Below are 16,354 nucleotides of genomic sequence, written 5' to 3'. Positions count from 1 at the left end.
CTCTGTCAGCAGATGCGGAATGACCCAAGGAATCCAGGGAAATTAATTTATTTGGATTGTAGATGCTACGGTTCAAAAGTTATGGACCAAAATGCAAAGAGGCTGTTATACCGCCACCTAGTGGTCAACAAATGTAATTTTTCAGCCAATAGTAAAAGGTGATTCTGTGAACCTACCTACCAAGTTCGGTAGCGGCAGCAGGGATTTTTTCTGGCCGGCCAATGCAGCCGGTATCGTTCCAAAATTCCGGCCTCATAGAATATTTACCGGCCCAGTCAAAATGTAGGTATTCAAAAAAGATCGATTTAATAATTTTTTACATACATACGATATTTTTAGCAAACAAAATGTTCATTTTAAAATCATTTTTGTTGGCATTTATTTCAAAATAATGACCTATGCACTGCGGTCTGTGCTTGCAGTGCAAAGGGAGCTGGGCGAGCCTCACCGCTCGTTGATTAATTAATTCGTTTCGGGTTTGAATTGACGTTCAGAAATAACATTTAAACAGCAATAAAACACACAAAAACAAAGGTATGATGCAATCATGCAAGAAATGTATTTTATCGATATTTGTTTTACTCGACTTGGTGGCTTTATCGTGTGCCGTTTTATGGCACTTTGGTGTCGCGCACCTGTGGTGCAGAACATTTTATGTTTTCCATCCACATTTTCATGTGTAAGCCATGGGAACTTCTCCTGCCATTCTGGGTTAAATCTTTTGTCTTTTTTTGCCTTTGGTGGCGGCCGCAGTGTTTCCTCTTCTTCTCAGGAGTAGCAGGAGATGATGCTTTTCTGTCGTCTTTCTGGCCTCGGCTGAAGTACTGAAGCACCATCATTACGTTTAAAAATGAACTTGCCCAATGCCCAGCTATGTCTGCTTTGTCATTTTGATCTCGTCAAATCGCTGTCGGCCGCCCGCCGCGGCGGGATGCTGCACAGTGTGCGGAGCGGACGGACAGTTAAAGAGACAGCATCGGCTAGATTTTTCCTTTTTTCACCAAACACTCATAACACACATAGCAGCGGGGCGAAAACATATATAGGCTATATATACAGGTCTATATTTAAGTTGTAGCCTATTGGCAACATCACTTAATAGATCACACAATATTAGGCTAGTTTATATCAGGAATTTATTTATTTGGCATATTTCCAACCAGCCAATTGAGCCGGCGACCTCTTAATTTATCGGCCCACGGGAACAAATACCGGCTAAAAGCCAGCAATTGCCGGCTAACGGAATCCCTGAGCGGCAGGTCTTATGGTTTCTGAGTGGGACCAAATCGGCTTCCAAATTGGGTGGACAAACCCTGTTAGGGCCTGCGCAACTCGGTGCGCTGGCCAAAAAAGAGAAAATAAACTTCGTCTACCAATTAAGGCATGATAAATAATTTATGTGAAATCAAATTTTGATTTTGCGCTTTGTAGCCACATCTGGACTCTTGACAGTTTCCACAGCAGATTTTGTGTTCTACCTCTAACAGAAAAATATCTGTGGGGCTTTTCCTTAACATAATATAGTTGTATAATAGTAATTGCTTTCATAACATAGAGCCCCATATCTTTCATTGTATCTTGCATTGTTACCTTCAATAAAGAACAAGCCACTTTTGATGCTTATTCAGTGTTCATTCATGTGTGACGTGAAATGAGATTGCATTCAGTTCAAGAGGATCTACAGTAACTCGACAACAGGTTGACAAATCACAAAATACACCTTTATTTGTATTTCGGTCCAGGTTTTCTGAAAAACGCAGATCAAAGTCTGTATTTACCCAAAGACTTTAAAGTGAATCGCATCCATCGTTTGCACAGTTCTGTAGTCAGTCAAACTACGCTGAAACTCAAGTTGTATGACGAGAGGAACTTTCAAAGCAGGCTTTGTACTTGAAATCAATCCCTTATGCTGCGTTCAATAAGCGTCGGAAAGTTGAAAATTCTCCATTCCAAGTTGGGAATTCAGGCAAGATATGTGGTTTCTGACATGCAGTTATGTGACGTTGGACTGTAAACGCTGCACAGCGTCACTGAACATCCTCAAACTGAATGGAAAATGGGGGAGGGGGGCTGCAATGATGAATCAATTATTTGTCAACTATTAATCGCGCCAACTATTTTAATAATCAATTCATCAGCTTGAGTAATTTTTTAACTCATTGAGTGCCAAGGACAAGTATGTTCGTCAATTCAAATACTAACGTAGAGTGCCAAGGACGAGTATGTTCGTCAATTGCATTTTTTGACGGTGGGACGTGGATCAAAGCCTCGTGCATCTCCTGTACAAATATTGTGGCTATTGAAGGTGTATAACCTATTTTACGGACTCATCAGGTGGCGACAGTGCTCTCCAGATTAGAGAAAGGTCAGGAAAACAGCAGGAAAAAGCCCTGTGATGAAAGAGAAACCGCTCATGCTGCTGCCAGAGCCGAGCCAGCCAGAGAGATTGCTCTGGCTGGAGCTGACGTTGGCTGCGAACAGCAGTCAATCCGCGCCCACAACTGAGCCTCTCTGTCTCTGCTGTATAGTTTCTCCACACGATTAGCCGCCAGAAAAGCAGCAGCCGACGCCGAAGGGCCAAACCATTCTCAGCAGTCCGGTTTGGCTTTTCCGTGTCGCGCTGGGAGCGGCGCACAAAAACGGAGCGCTCCGAAAATAGACGCTGGGTGCGTGAGGCTGTGTGTTAGTGTGGGGAGGAGTTTGCAGCTGAGGGGGGGGGGGGGGGGGCACGCAGGGCACCACACAACAACTACACCACGTCACTACATCAGAAAATATTAGCTTCAGAGTCAGTGACTGTGCTTGAAATCTTTCATTTCACAAAAGGCTGAATATCTCAGCTTTTAATTTGAAACTCTGTTTTTTGCTGAAAACAACCTATCTTCTCCGGCTCATAACTAAAGAACGGAAAATGGTATCAATAAACTTTTTTTTGCTGCTGATACAATAGAGTCTCATCGTTCTTTCTGCGTGTTCGGTGTTTACATAGTAATATCACACAATATTCTGTGGGCCTCGAGAAATCACTGAAAACGCTCTGAAACTCTGGCACTGGGAGCGTCCGTTCTCCAAAAGTGGCTGGCACTCAATGAGTTAAAGAAAAAAACTCAAAATTATCTGATTCCAGCTTCTTAAAAGTGAATCTTTTTTGGTTTCTTTACTCCTCTATGACAGTAAACTGAATATATTTGGGTTGTGGACAAAACAAGACATTTGAGGACGTCATCTTGGGCTTTGGGGAAACACTGATCCACATTTTTCACCAATTTCTGACATTTTATAGACCAAACAACTAATCGATTACTGTAATTGAGAAAATAATCGACAAATTAATCGACAATGAAAATAATCCTTAGTTGGACGTCGATACTTCTACTTCTTCTTTCATGTACAATCCTCAAATTACAATTACGTTTGATTTTGACCACAGCATGACCTTTGACCTTAAATCCAACTCAACTCCTTTGTGGTAAATATTAGCTAATGTCATTGACTTAACATTAGCTGTTGCATGGAGAACAGGAGTGTAAATTGAGTAAAATAACGATCCGAGTTTCTCCCCTATTTAACGAGCTGGAACTGGGAATCTCTGCCTTCCGACTGAATGAACGCAGAAATGAGACAGTGCCATGGTAATTCCACAGGAACAGGCCCACGAACACGGCAGTCCGCTTTAATGGATGCTTCATAATAGAACTGATGTTTTCGATCAACAAGAGGTAATTCAGTATTGGAATAAAACTAAATGGTTGGCTTTGAATCCAATCTCGCGCTCGGCGGTGAAGAGTTGCAGATTTGCGTTGAACTCGGGCGTCACACGCCGTACCTCTTCTGTAAGGCCGACACCGAGGGTCCATCCAGGTCCGCTTGGAGAAGAAAGGCAAACAGCTCTTGAAGTACTGAAAAAAGAAGTGTGACAGTGAGCACACTAATATCCCACCATCATGTAAACAGCATATTCCATTTGGATATTCTGAATTAGGCCTTATTCCAAATGTAGTATTTTCTTTCTTCCCCCCCCCCCCCTTTTTATCCCATTTTCATCCCCCATTAGTGCTTATTTTAATTTATTTATCCTGGTTGCTGCTCCACCCTCTGCCGATCTGGGGAGAGCCAAAACTGGCTCCATGCTTCCTCCGAGACATGGGCAGTAGCCAACCACTTCTTTTCACCTGACAGGGGAAGCTTCACCGGTAGGACATAGCACGTGGGAGGATCACGCTATTCCAACCAGTTCCCCTCCCTCTGAGCAGGCGCCCCTAACGACCAGAGGAGGCACCACATCAGCAACCAGGATATTGCATGTTTTGGTGAAGGGGGTTCCTATATGAAGGAAACCCCCATGGGGAGAACATGCAAACTCCACACACACACTCCCTTTTGACGACCCCACCCGGGCGGTGGGCACGCACGCACTCCCAGCGTCCCAGGTGAGAATCGAACCCATCGAACCCAGGACCTTCTAGCTGTGAGGCGACAGCTCTTACCACTGCGCCACCGTACCCCTCGAATGTAGTATTTTCTGATGAAGACATGTGGGATATGCTATTATTTAGGTTTTAGGAGCATTCTTTGGACATTTATACAGAGCATTGGGAATAAGCGTCTGAGTCGTGGTTTTTACAGCAGTTTGTGGCTCACGGCCTCTTGCCTGTTTATGGTCAGCTACAGTCTGTGTGCTGTAAACAAACAACTAGCCAGAGATGTCAGCTACAGTCTGTGTGCTGTAAACAAACAACTAGCCAGATATGTCAGCTACAGTCTGTGTGCTGTAAACAAACAACTAGCCAGAGATGTCAGTTACAGTCTGTGTGCTGTAAACAAACAACTAGCCAGAGATGTCAGCTACAGTCTGTGTGCTGTAAACAAACAACTAGCCAGATATGTCAGCTACAGTCTGTGTGCTGTAAACAAACAACTAGCCAGAGATGTCAGCTACAGTCTGTGTGCTGTAAACAAACAACTAGCCAGAGATGTCAGTTACAGTCTGTGTGCTGTAAACAAACAACTAGCCAGAGATGTCAGTTACAGTCTGTGTGCTGTAAACAAACACCTAGCCAGAGATGTCAGTTACAGTCTGTGTGCTGTAAACAAACAACTAGCCAGAGATGTCAGCTACAGTCTGTGTGCTGTAAACAAACACCTAGCCAGAGATGTCAGCTACAGTCTGTGTGCTGTAAACAAACAACTAGCCAGAGATGTCAGCTACAGTCTGTGTGCTGTAAACAAACAACTAGCCAGAGATGTCAGCTACAGTCTGTGTGCTGTAAACAAACAACTAGCCAGAGATGTCAGCTACAGTCTGTGTGCTGTAAACAAACAACTAGCCAGAGATGTCAGTTACAGTCTGTGTGCTGTAAACAAACAACTAGCCAGAGATGTCAGCTACAGTCTGTGTGCTGTAAACAAACACCTAGCCAGAGATGTCAGCTACAGTCTGTGTGCTGTAAACAAACAACTAGCCAGAGATGTCAGCTACAGTCTGTGTGCTGTAAACAAACAACTAGCCAGAGATGTCAGTTACAGTCTGTGTGCTGTAAACAAACAACTAGCCAGAGATGTCAGTTACAGTCTGTGTGCTGTAAACAAACAACTAGCCAGAGATGTCAGCTACAGTCTGTGTGCTGTAAACAAACAACTAGCCAGAGATGTCAGTTACAGTCTGTGTGCTGTAAACAAACAACTAGCCAGAGATGTCAGCTACAGTCTGTGTGCTGTAAACAAACAACTAGCCAGATATGTCAGTTACAGTCTGTGTGCTGTAAACAAACAACTAGCCAGAGATGTCAGCTACAGTCTGTGTGCTGTAAACAAACAACTAGCCAGAGATGTCAGCTACAGTCTGTGTGCTGTAAACAAACAACTAGCCAGAGATGTCAGTTACAGTCTGTGTGCTGTAAACAAACAACTAGCCAGAGATGTCAGCTACAGTCTGTGTGCTGTAAACAAACAACTAGCCAGAGATGTCAGCTACAGTCTGTGTGCTGTAAACAAACAACTAGCCAGAGATGTCAGTTACAGTCTGTGTGCTGTAAACAAACAACTAGCCAGAGATGTCAGTTACAGTCTGTGTGCTGTAAACAAACAACTAGCCAGAGATGTCAGCTACAGTCTGTGTGCTGTAAACAAACAACTAGCCAGAGATGTCAGCTACAGTCTGTGTGCTGTAAACAAACAACTAGCCAGAGATGTCAGCTACAGTCTGTGTGCTGTAAACAAACAACTAGCCAGAGATGTCAGCTACAGTCTGTGTGCTGTAAACAAACAACTAGCCAGAGATGTCAGCTACAGTCTGTGTGCTGTAAACAAACAACTAGCCAGAGATGTCAGTTACAGTCTGTGTGCTGTAAACAAACAACTAGCCAGAGATGTCAGTTACAGTCTGTGTGCTGTAAACAAACAACTAGCCAGAGATGTCAGCTACAGTCTGTGTGCTGTAAACAAACAACTAGCCAGAGATGTCAGCTACAGTCTGTGTGCTGTAAACAAACAACTAGCCAGAGATGTCAGCTACAGTCTGTGTGCTGTAAACAAACAACTAGCCAGAGATGTCAGCTACAGTCTGTGTGCTGTAAACAAACAACTAGCCAGAGATGTCAGCTACAGTCTGTGTGCTGTAAACAAACAACTAGCCAGAGATGTCAGTTACAGTCTGTGTGCTGTAAACAAACAACTAGCCAGAGATGTCAGCTACAGTCTGTGTGCTGTAAACAAACAACTAGCCAGAGATGTCAGCTACAGTCTGTGTGCTGTAAACAAACAACTAGCCAGATATGTCAGTTACAGTCTGTGTGCTGTAAACAAACAACTAGCCAGAGATGTCAGCTACAGTCTGTGTGCTGTAAACAAACAACTAGCCAGAGATGTCAGCTACAGACTGTGTGCTGTAAACAAACAACTAGCCAGAGATGTCAGCTACAGTCTGTGTGCTGTAAACAAACAACTAGCAAGAGATGTCAGCTGCAGTCTGTGTGCTGTAAACAAACAACTAGCCAGAGATGTCAGCTACAGTCTGTGTGCTGTAAACAAACAACTAGCCAGAGATGTCAGCTACAGTCTGTGTGCTGTAAACAAACAACTAGCCAGAGATGTCAGCTACAGTCTGTGTGCTGTAAACAAACAACTAGCCAGAGATGTCAGCTACAGTCTGTGTGCTGTAAACAAACAACTAGCAAGAGATGTCAGCTACAGTCTGTGTGCTGTAAACAAACAACTAGCCAGAGATGTCAGCTACAGTCTGTGTGCTGTAAACAAACAACTAGCCAGAGATGTCAGCTACAGTCTGTGTGCTGTAAACAAACAACTAGCCAGAGATGTCAGCTACAGTCTGTGTGCTGTAAACAAACAACTAGCCAGAGATGCAGCCTAAAAGAAAAGCCTACAGAGAAACACACCTACTGTACTTTAAACATTATGACAGACTTGCAAATATCACAACGTGGACCTTTTCAAGAACGTGGTTAAACCTAACCGTAGGACGTACAGTAATCTTACATCATGGAGAAGTTTTACATTACTGAAATGGCTGCATGTAAATGGGAATATTAATGGGATTTTCATTTTCATTAGCCATGTAAACAGCTTAGTTGGAATATTGTCTTTTTCGGAATAAGGGCAAAAAACTGAATATTTTGTGGATGTAAATATAGTCACTGATTGATAATAAGAAAGTGCTGGGAGGAGAGGTTGTGATGTCACTGACCTGTCCTCTCCTGGTTGGACAGGAACATGACGGCCATGTCGAAACGCCTCACGCTCGCCAGACTGCTGAGCACCCGCAACGTGACGGCCGGAACCTCGAGCCTGCACACACACACACACACACACACACACACACACACACACACACACACACACACACACACACACTGAGGTTACACACAAAATACTACACAACACAAGATACTACACACAACACACAAGACTACCCATAGAGTGCCAAAGTGCACGCCCTCTTCTGGGTTCGGCATAGGACCTAAGACATTTCATTCCCCATTCATTTTTCCATAGACGTTCAGTAAAATCCTCAAGTGTGAGTTGTACTTGTTCAAACCAAGCAATTCAGCTATATTTAGAATCAGGAGAGATCAAATAACATTTCTCACACACACACACACACACACACACACACACACACACACACACACACACACACTTTTTTCAATTCTTTTTTTGTCAGCAGCTCAGCATCAGGGACCTGTACTACGAATTGAGAAAACAGATCCAGGAGTTCCCTTGATCTGGTTTGACTTACCCAGACAATCACAATCGAGCTAAACGATACCACGAAGGGGGTTATCAGCTGGGTCTGTCAATTTAGGATTTCCCTATCCAGCTCTGAGCTCGTGCACATGAAAATGTTCGTGCACAGGAGCTTGTGTCCACAAAAGAGCCGTGGTTTGTAACAACTTAGCCAATCACAATACAATATGGATTTTTACAGAGTCAGACACTCCTATTTGCTCATTCATTGAAAGCGCACATCAAAGTGTATTAATTAGCGGAGATGTACTGTATGTCAGAATCAAAATCCACGTTGGATATTTTTCTGTTACTGAAGGACTGTCTAAAGTTACCCCTTTTATTCACATCAGTCATTTGATTTCCTTGAACAGCAAACTCAATAAAAACCCATGTCTTTTTTGCGAGTGGAAGTAATGTGCAATCTCAGTCTAAATTTCCAAAATCTGTAGGCCTAATTAGACTATAGATTTAGAAACGTAGGCTCAATGAATAATTATCTCTATCATTCATGGTGTTTGGTCACACTGAATACCAATAAAAAAATAATGATAATAATAAAAAAAAGTTGCTGAACTGAATCGACACGGTGCGGGCATAGTTTACATTGATAAAAATAGCTCATTTTGTGGTCACATATTGTGGTCACATATTGGGAGCAGAGTGCATATTTCGTACAAGACTAATGCTGGAAAAATATGAAGATGTCAATCACATCATACAGGCCAAAAGCAACACAGTTGCAGCTGCAAAATGCAGGAGTAGCCTAGATATGAATTACATCTGTGTGTAGGCTATCCCATTAAATTGCTTAGATGTAGGCTATTCTGGCGTATATGACATGTCAGCCTCAGCACCGTTGCGCACATGGCACCTTGGTGCGCTTTGGAGACGTTTAGTAACCTTTTTACGCCAGTGATTTAGTGATATTTCTCCACGCACCGTTCAGCTGCAATCAGCGGGGTCAAACATAGCTACTTGGGAACAAATAAAAATGAATGAATATAAAAACATATTCCAAAGTGGTAAGTAGTAGGGGTGCACCGATATGAAAATTTTGGCCGATGCCGATAACCGATATTAACATTGCTGTTATGGCCGATAACCGATATTTACCGATGTCGATATGATCTGTATAAAACCACATTTTTATGATCATCACATTTTGTACATACTGAAAAACACATGTTAACACTGAATTTGAAAAAGTTATGCATTTCTTTATTTGCAAAGCCTTTGGAAAAGCCCATAAATCATAGATTTACTGCATTATTTCATATCAATGTGAAGAATTTGGCTGATAATGATAACCGATATTAACATTGCAACATCTGACCGATACCGATATGACCGATATGTTAAAAAATCGGCCGATACTGGCCGATACCGATATGATTGCCGATATATCGTGCATCCCTAGTAAGTAGGCTTAATTTAGTTATATACAACAAGTACTGTACATGCACATACATGCATTTCAGTCCTTGATTAATTCAACAGGAGCCATTCATGTTTTGTTTTTCTTTTGAGATTTTCATATGAATGCAATCTATTTTTCATGTGGGGATCCTATGAATGGTGACTCACTGTCTCCAGAGAGCTGATTGGTCAGAAGATGGGTCTTTCAGGGGTTTTGATCTTATCCTCTGTCCAGGAGCAGGTTAGCCATGCAGCATAAGTTGCCATGGTGATCTATCTTGGTAAGAAATGAACTAGCATGCACAGCAAACCCAGGGTTAAGCCTGAAGTTACCTCGCTAAGCCAAAATCGTGCTTTGTGGTACAGGCCCCAGATCTCTATGTTTAACCATTTACCATGTTTTGTGGATTTAAGGTCATGCAATCCTCAAACCAAAAGGTTTCAAGACCTGGAAATTAATATCAAGCTCATTTCCCAGGACTTTCCAGACAACAAATAAACCTGTATAATATAAGATACTAGTTGATTAAAAGCCCAAATCACTGGTGTGCCCACTGTGGACGCAGCACATAGCAAATAGTGCTCCTATAAGTAAGGGGTAGAGCTCAATCTCCACATCAGATGTTTCTAGATGTTTTAGATGTCTACAGGACTCACTTGGTGTAGAAGGTGTGCAGTGTCCTCATGATCTGAGTCAGGAGGTCTGGCTCCAGAGAGTTCTGGAAGATCTTTGAGAAGTCCTCTGGCTCCACTTGCTGGAAGAGGAGAGACCCACACACAAGGCTGAGAAGGTCAGTCAAAACCAGAACACAAGATTGCTGTTCGCTGGGGTATCACAATATTCACAAAATATTGCGATATTCAATATTATCGAATATCGGCCCAAGCCTAGTACATCAATTCCACCAATCAATTTTATATTAATATAGTGCCAAATCATAACAAGAGTTATCTCAAGGCACTTTACAAATAGAGCAGGTAGAAGACCAGGCTCTTTATTTTAGACCCAACAATTGAAACAATTCTTACAAGCACTGTCAGTTAAGCTTAGTTTAAGGTTCAAACAGGCAGCTCAAATCTGAATTTTTTGCAAATCTGATACTAGGAGTCGGGTATTTCTTGAAAAGGGGAACAAATGGAGGAGATGGCGGTGCCTGGACAGACGGAGAGGTTTCCCGGTGACGTCACCTTGCGTGACGAACGTGCTCTGCGCTGCGACTACAAAATACCGTCATCGATTTCAACTCCTGTATGTTGAAATGGCAAAAAGCTGCCAAAGTGTGAAATTCTATTCAGTTTCTATGATCAAAACAATGAATCAACATTTTCTGTGCTTTCTTTTGTCTTGCACTGTAATCATTGGTGTGAAATGTATTTGGTGTAAGTTGGTGTAAATTAGGGCTGTGCAATAAAATCGATATGGCAATATATTGCGATATTTCCCCCACAATACTGTATCGATATTTCAGAAAAATATTGTGATATATCACCATAGAAATATTTTGCACAGCCGTGTGTTCAGTGACACAATAAGAATACTTTTTATTTCGGTGTGTTCAGTAACACACTCAACAGTCAGTAGTTTTGACTCAATTTGTCCACCAAGCTATCAATATAAAGTGATGTACATATTATTACACTACCTGGGTGGTACACAGCGAGTTGTATTTTCAGCTCTATTTTTTTTATTTTCAGTAAACCATGTAGAGTATTGCAATATATCGCAATATGTATTGCTGGACTTTTCCTTTGAAAATCTGGCGGGGAATGAGTTAATAGTTGACAACTAATCGATTAACCACTCTATTGGACACCGTTGGGATTGTTGACTGCATCGTTACTACAGCAACAGCCTAAACACCCGAATCTGATGTTGTGGCTTGTGAACTACAGCAGTGCGGACAGTCAGTCAGATTGTGCTTGTTACACGGCTCGTCTCCTGGCTCACCCTCAGGTATCTGTAGATCTCTTCAGGGTGGGCTCCTATCTTGCGGAGGTCTGCCTCCAGCTGGAAGCTGTTGGCTGGGGGAGGAGGAGTGGGAGCGGGAGGGGGAGGGGCGTCTGTCTGAGGGGAGCAGGGAGCGGCCAGGGGCTCAGGAGCAGGAGGAGGAGCAGGTTTCTCCTCAGACGCTATCTCTGTCTGTCCAGCAGCAGACCTGAGAACAGGAGAACGGCTGTTAGACTGAAGGAGCTTGTGAGGTAATCAGATTACTGTGAGGAGAAAGCCCTTGGACAGATGTAAAGCCATTTGAGACACGCTTGTGATAAAGGGCTATACAAATAAACAAGCAAACAGTAAACAGGTTGTCCTCCACCAGTTCAATCTTTCAGTCAGTCGCTTTCATTGCCAATGCTGCCCTCTAGCGGCACAAAGGAGACCAATTTTTATTCAGAAGACGGCTATGAGTCTTTGTGCTGTGCACTTTTAAACTGTTGTTTATTCTCTCTCTCTCTCTCTTTCTCAAAACAGATCTTGGAAGAGCACATAACATACATGACTTGTCACGATTGGGTAAACTTGCAGGGAGGGGGGGGGGGGGGGGGTGTAAATCTCGTGCAGATTAACATCATGTTGTTCAGTTAATACATCTTTAGACTACCGCCCCCTGACAAAAAAATAAGAAGTGGCTTGGCTTTAAATTCTAAAAGTATCCAGCCAGACAGAGACCAGTAGCCTGGCTGTGTAGCCGGCACTTGGGGAACCCACTGCAACAGCTTACCGCTCGGCTGACTGAGGCGTCTCCTCGATGCGGATCATCTTGGCACGGGGAGAGGTCGACATAGGAGACGACTCCTCCTCCTCCTTCCTCACCTCCTCTTCCTCCTCTGTCACCAGCAGCTTCCCTCCAACCTCCTCTATCTCGATTCTCCTGAGAGGTTTCTGATGACAACAAGAAGTTCAGAGTCACGTTTTATCTGAAATATTCTGATCCCAGTCGAAAGATGACCTTGGTGACCAAATTGTGAAATATTATTATTGTGATTTTAGACGAAGAGCACAGAATCCAGATCATCAAGCTTTAGACTGACAGACTCGACCCTGCTATCTGCTGACCAATAAGGTAACAGCATGTTGTTGGGCCAAAAAGACATGAAGGAATGAATGTTGTTTTGCAGTTTTGCTACTTTAATGTACTGTAGTATATTCACAAGTCTAATTGGATTGAAATAATTCAAAACAAAACTTTCCATTTCTCGGTGTTCATTCATTCATTCTAAGGATGCACCGATCGATCGGCACGTGACCGGAAATGGCCGATTTTCAGCTGATCGGCCTCGACTGGTGCCGGTCAGTCCACATAGCCGATTCTGTGCGCCGGTCGGCTTTCCCCTTTTTTTGTTTGGTCAATTACCTGCAGCTGCACGATGCATGCATTCACGTGACGTGCGCGCACCACAAGCAGCCAAAAGGAAACACACGCCAGCATGTCCTCCTCATTGTGGAAATGTTACAGTTTGTCACACATGCAACTCGGAAATAAGCCGCGGAGGGGCAGGGTACGTTGCCGAGTCTCGCTCGGCTGGAGTCCACTCCAGTCTGAGCGGCTCGCTTCACCTCACCGGCCCCTCTCTCTCCCCGGCCACAGCGCAACACAGCCGGCTTGGCGAAGTGAAGGTACTGAGCCCTGTGTCCAGTATGGTTACATTCCCCGACCAGCTGCAGTCCACATCCCCGCAGCCTGCTGCAGATCAGCTGCTGCTGCTGCTGCTATCTGTCAGTCACGTTGTAACAGGAGAGGACTATTTGTTTCGTATTGCGAATAGAACGACGAACATAATAATAAAACGCATTGGACCAGTGTGCAAGGTTTTCTGTGCGTTTTTTTTCCTGGATGGCGGATTAAAAAAAGAAACTGACTGTGTGTAAACTCTGATATTCAAACTGAGTCAACTCAAACTCATTTCCTCATCTACTCAAGAACAGCCAAATCCACCAAGAGTACCTGGCTGCAGACAAGTGGGCGGACCTCATACCCTCCTCAAATCCACAACTGTAGAGTGGGCATGGCTTCGAAGGTCTGGGCTCCAGAGCTATAGGCTATAAACTCCTTGTCCATGGATAACATTTTGATGTTTATTTATTTTATTTTATTAGTTTGTTTGGCAGGGACATATACAAAAAAAACATTAAACCCCATAGGGGAAGATATGCTTTGTAACAGATTTAGCCATAGGCTACTTTCCATCTGGAGCCCCTGTTCTGTTGCACCTTTTTTCTTTTGGAAAAGTAAATGCATGATAGCTGTGGGATATACTGGAATTAATTGTTTTATATTCATTGTATTTACACAAAAAAGAAAAGCGCTGTCCAGTAACCTGGAACACTTTTATTTTGAGATGTTTTTGAGTGAGATCGTCCTACCTCATGCAAATGATAAGAAATGTGACATGAATCTTAATTTTTTAAAGCAAAGTAAAAAAAAAAAAAAAAAAAAAGCACACAAAAAATAACCCGTCAATTATTGTTCTTAGAAAAAAAATCGGAACCAGACAAAATCGGTATCAGCAAGTCAGACTATTCAAAAATCGGAAATTGGAACCGGCCAAGAAAATGGCAATCGGTGCATCTCTAATTAATTCAAGGGCGCTGTTAAAAATCAATGTAATCATGATCTGCCAGTTCGGCCACAACCACAAAATTTGAGCAAAAATTTGAGCAAAATTTGAGCTGTCCAGTAGGGGTCCCCCAAGGGTCAATTTTGGGGCCAATTTTCTTTTCTTTGTACATTAATGATCTTCCTGATTACTGTTTTAATGTAGATGTCCAGCTTTATGCTGACGACACAGTTATCTTCACAAGGGCTAAAAACCCAGGGGAGGCGGCACGTGTCTTATCTTCAGCTCTCTCTCATATCCAGGCATGGCTAACTAAATCTTGTCTCGTGCTGAATGCAAAAAAAACAGTTTGCATGTTCTTTTCTAAAAGAAACATTGCACCTGCGCGCTCCAATGTCTTCTTGGGGTCAGAGGAATTATCTGTAGTTAACGAGTTTAAATACTTAGGCGTGATGTTGGACTCCAACCTAACGTTCAGCAACCACATCAAAATGATCTCCAAAAAAATTTAATTCCACTTGTATAACTTCAGACAAATAAGGAACTGTCTGTCCACAGACGCTGCGTTTTTATTTTTACACTCGATGATCCTTTCGCATCTGAATTATTGTATAAATAGCTGGTCGTTGACAGGAGTAACTACTCTCAAACCAGCCGAATTACTTTATAAAAAAGCCCTGAAAATACTAGATAAAAAACACTTTTCTCATCACCACTGTCATGTCATACGTAAATATGACATGCTAAGTTTTGAGAACTTTAGAAATTTCACCTCTGCCTGTTTAACACGTTCAGTGCCAGCGACGCCATATGGCGTCATTAGAAATTTACCGTACAGTGCCAGCGACGCCAAATGGCGTCATAACTCCAAATTGTTTTTTTGACGGGGGGGTGTCGATCTAAGCTTCTTACGTCGCCTCTAACAATATTGTAGCTATTGGAGGTCGATAACCTATTTTACAAACCCATTAGGTGGCGACAGCACTCTCCTGATCAGAGAAAAAGGAGCCAAACACACAGAAATAGTCACTGGGGAAAATGAGGAAATCGCATCGCATCCGTCCGTATGCATCGACGTGCCTCCATAAACGAGCACAACGCCAGCTGTGCCCCCAGCAGCAGCATCCGCTGTCACAACTGAGCACCTCCATGTACGCTGCAACAGCACATTCACATAATCAGCCTTATTATTCCGAACTGGAAGCATGCCAGCCCGTGACAAACACACGCGGAACCAAAAAGCTGAATGTCGCGCACCATTCACTGTGTGTGCGCAGCAAACTCAGCAGAGACTGAGAGCCACCAGACACATAAGACACACCCAGGAGGCGTGTGCAGTTGAGGGGGGGGGGGGGGGGGGGAGCACGCACAGCAGCAGAGCAGCATACACTTCACCCAGACAGACCCAGACATCAGAAAATTAGCTTCAGAGTCAGTGATGTGCTTGAAATGTTTAATTTCACAAAAGGCTCATTATCTCAGCTCGTAGAAAAAAAGGGATGTTTTTGCTTCAATCAAGCTATCTTCTCCGGCTCATAACTAAAGAACGGAAAATGGGATCAATAAACTTTTTTTTGCAGGTGATAGAAGAGAGTCTCATCGTTATTTGTGCGTGTTCAGTGTTTACATAGTAATTATTAAAAAAATTATATGACTGTTTTAAAATGCATTGCGGCCTATGTGGCACAGCAAGCAACCTTTTGCCCAAGGGCCGTGGCATTCAAAGTGTTAATATACAAAGTTCTACATGGACTGGCGCCGCCTCCTCTAGCTGACTTCATCAAATATCGTTCGACCGCCAACTCGACCCGTGTCACTCGGGCCATCACGAATAAGGTCTGTGAGGTCCCCTTTAGAAAAACTTGCTTTAGCCAGAGGACCTTATCCTATATGGGAAGCACCCTCTGGAATAATCTACCTCTCTTTATTAGAGAATGCCCTAGTCTCGCCACCTTTAAAGGCCAATTGAAATTGTGGCTCAGATCAAACCAACAATGTGATCATTTTTAACATATTGTCTGTCATGTTTTACTGCATGCTCTGTGTGTTTTACTCACCTTATGTTTTACTAACCTTTTATACTATTCATTTTTTGTACTATTAATTTTTTTTTCTTTTCAAGATTACATCAACCTGC

General features: G+C 43.0%; 1 protein-coding gene across 3 annotated transcripts in view; it reads right to left on the bottom strand.

The window, feature by feature from the left end:
• Positions 1-1,716: 1,716 nt before the first annotated feature.
• The window catches only part of rpap3 (RNA polymerase II associated protein 3), a 33,546-nt gene continuing 18,908 nt past the window's right edge, over positions 1,717-16,354 (bottom strand). For all 3 annotated transcript variants that reach the window (XM_083660111.1, XM_083660112.1, XM_083660113.1), the window contains 5 exons: positions 12,381-12,541; positions 11,609-11,816; positions 10,318-10,415; positions 7,703-7,803; positions 1,717-3,899 (listed from right to left, as the gene is read on the bottom strand). In XM_083660111.1, the coding sequence (XP_083516237.1) occupies positions 3,814-3,899; positions 7,703-7,803; positions 10,318-10,415; positions 11,609-11,816; positions 12,381-12,541 (654 nt within the window). In that variant the 3' untranslated portion in view covers positions 1,717-3,813. The remainder of the gene's footprint in view (positions 3,900-7,702; positions 7,804-10,317; positions 10,416-11,608; positions 11,817-12,380; positions 12,542-16,354) is intronic.

The sequence above is a fragment of the Poromitra crassiceps genome, assembly GCF_964638095.1.
Source record: "Poromitra crassiceps genome assembly, chromosome: 2".
NCBI classification, from domain to species: domain Eukaryota; kingdom Metazoa; phylum Chordata; class Actinopteri; order Beryciformes; family Melamphaidae; genus Poromitra; species Poromitra crassiceps.
Note: the sequence above shows the minus strand (reverse complement) of the source record. Positions and strands in the feature narration are given on the sequence as shown.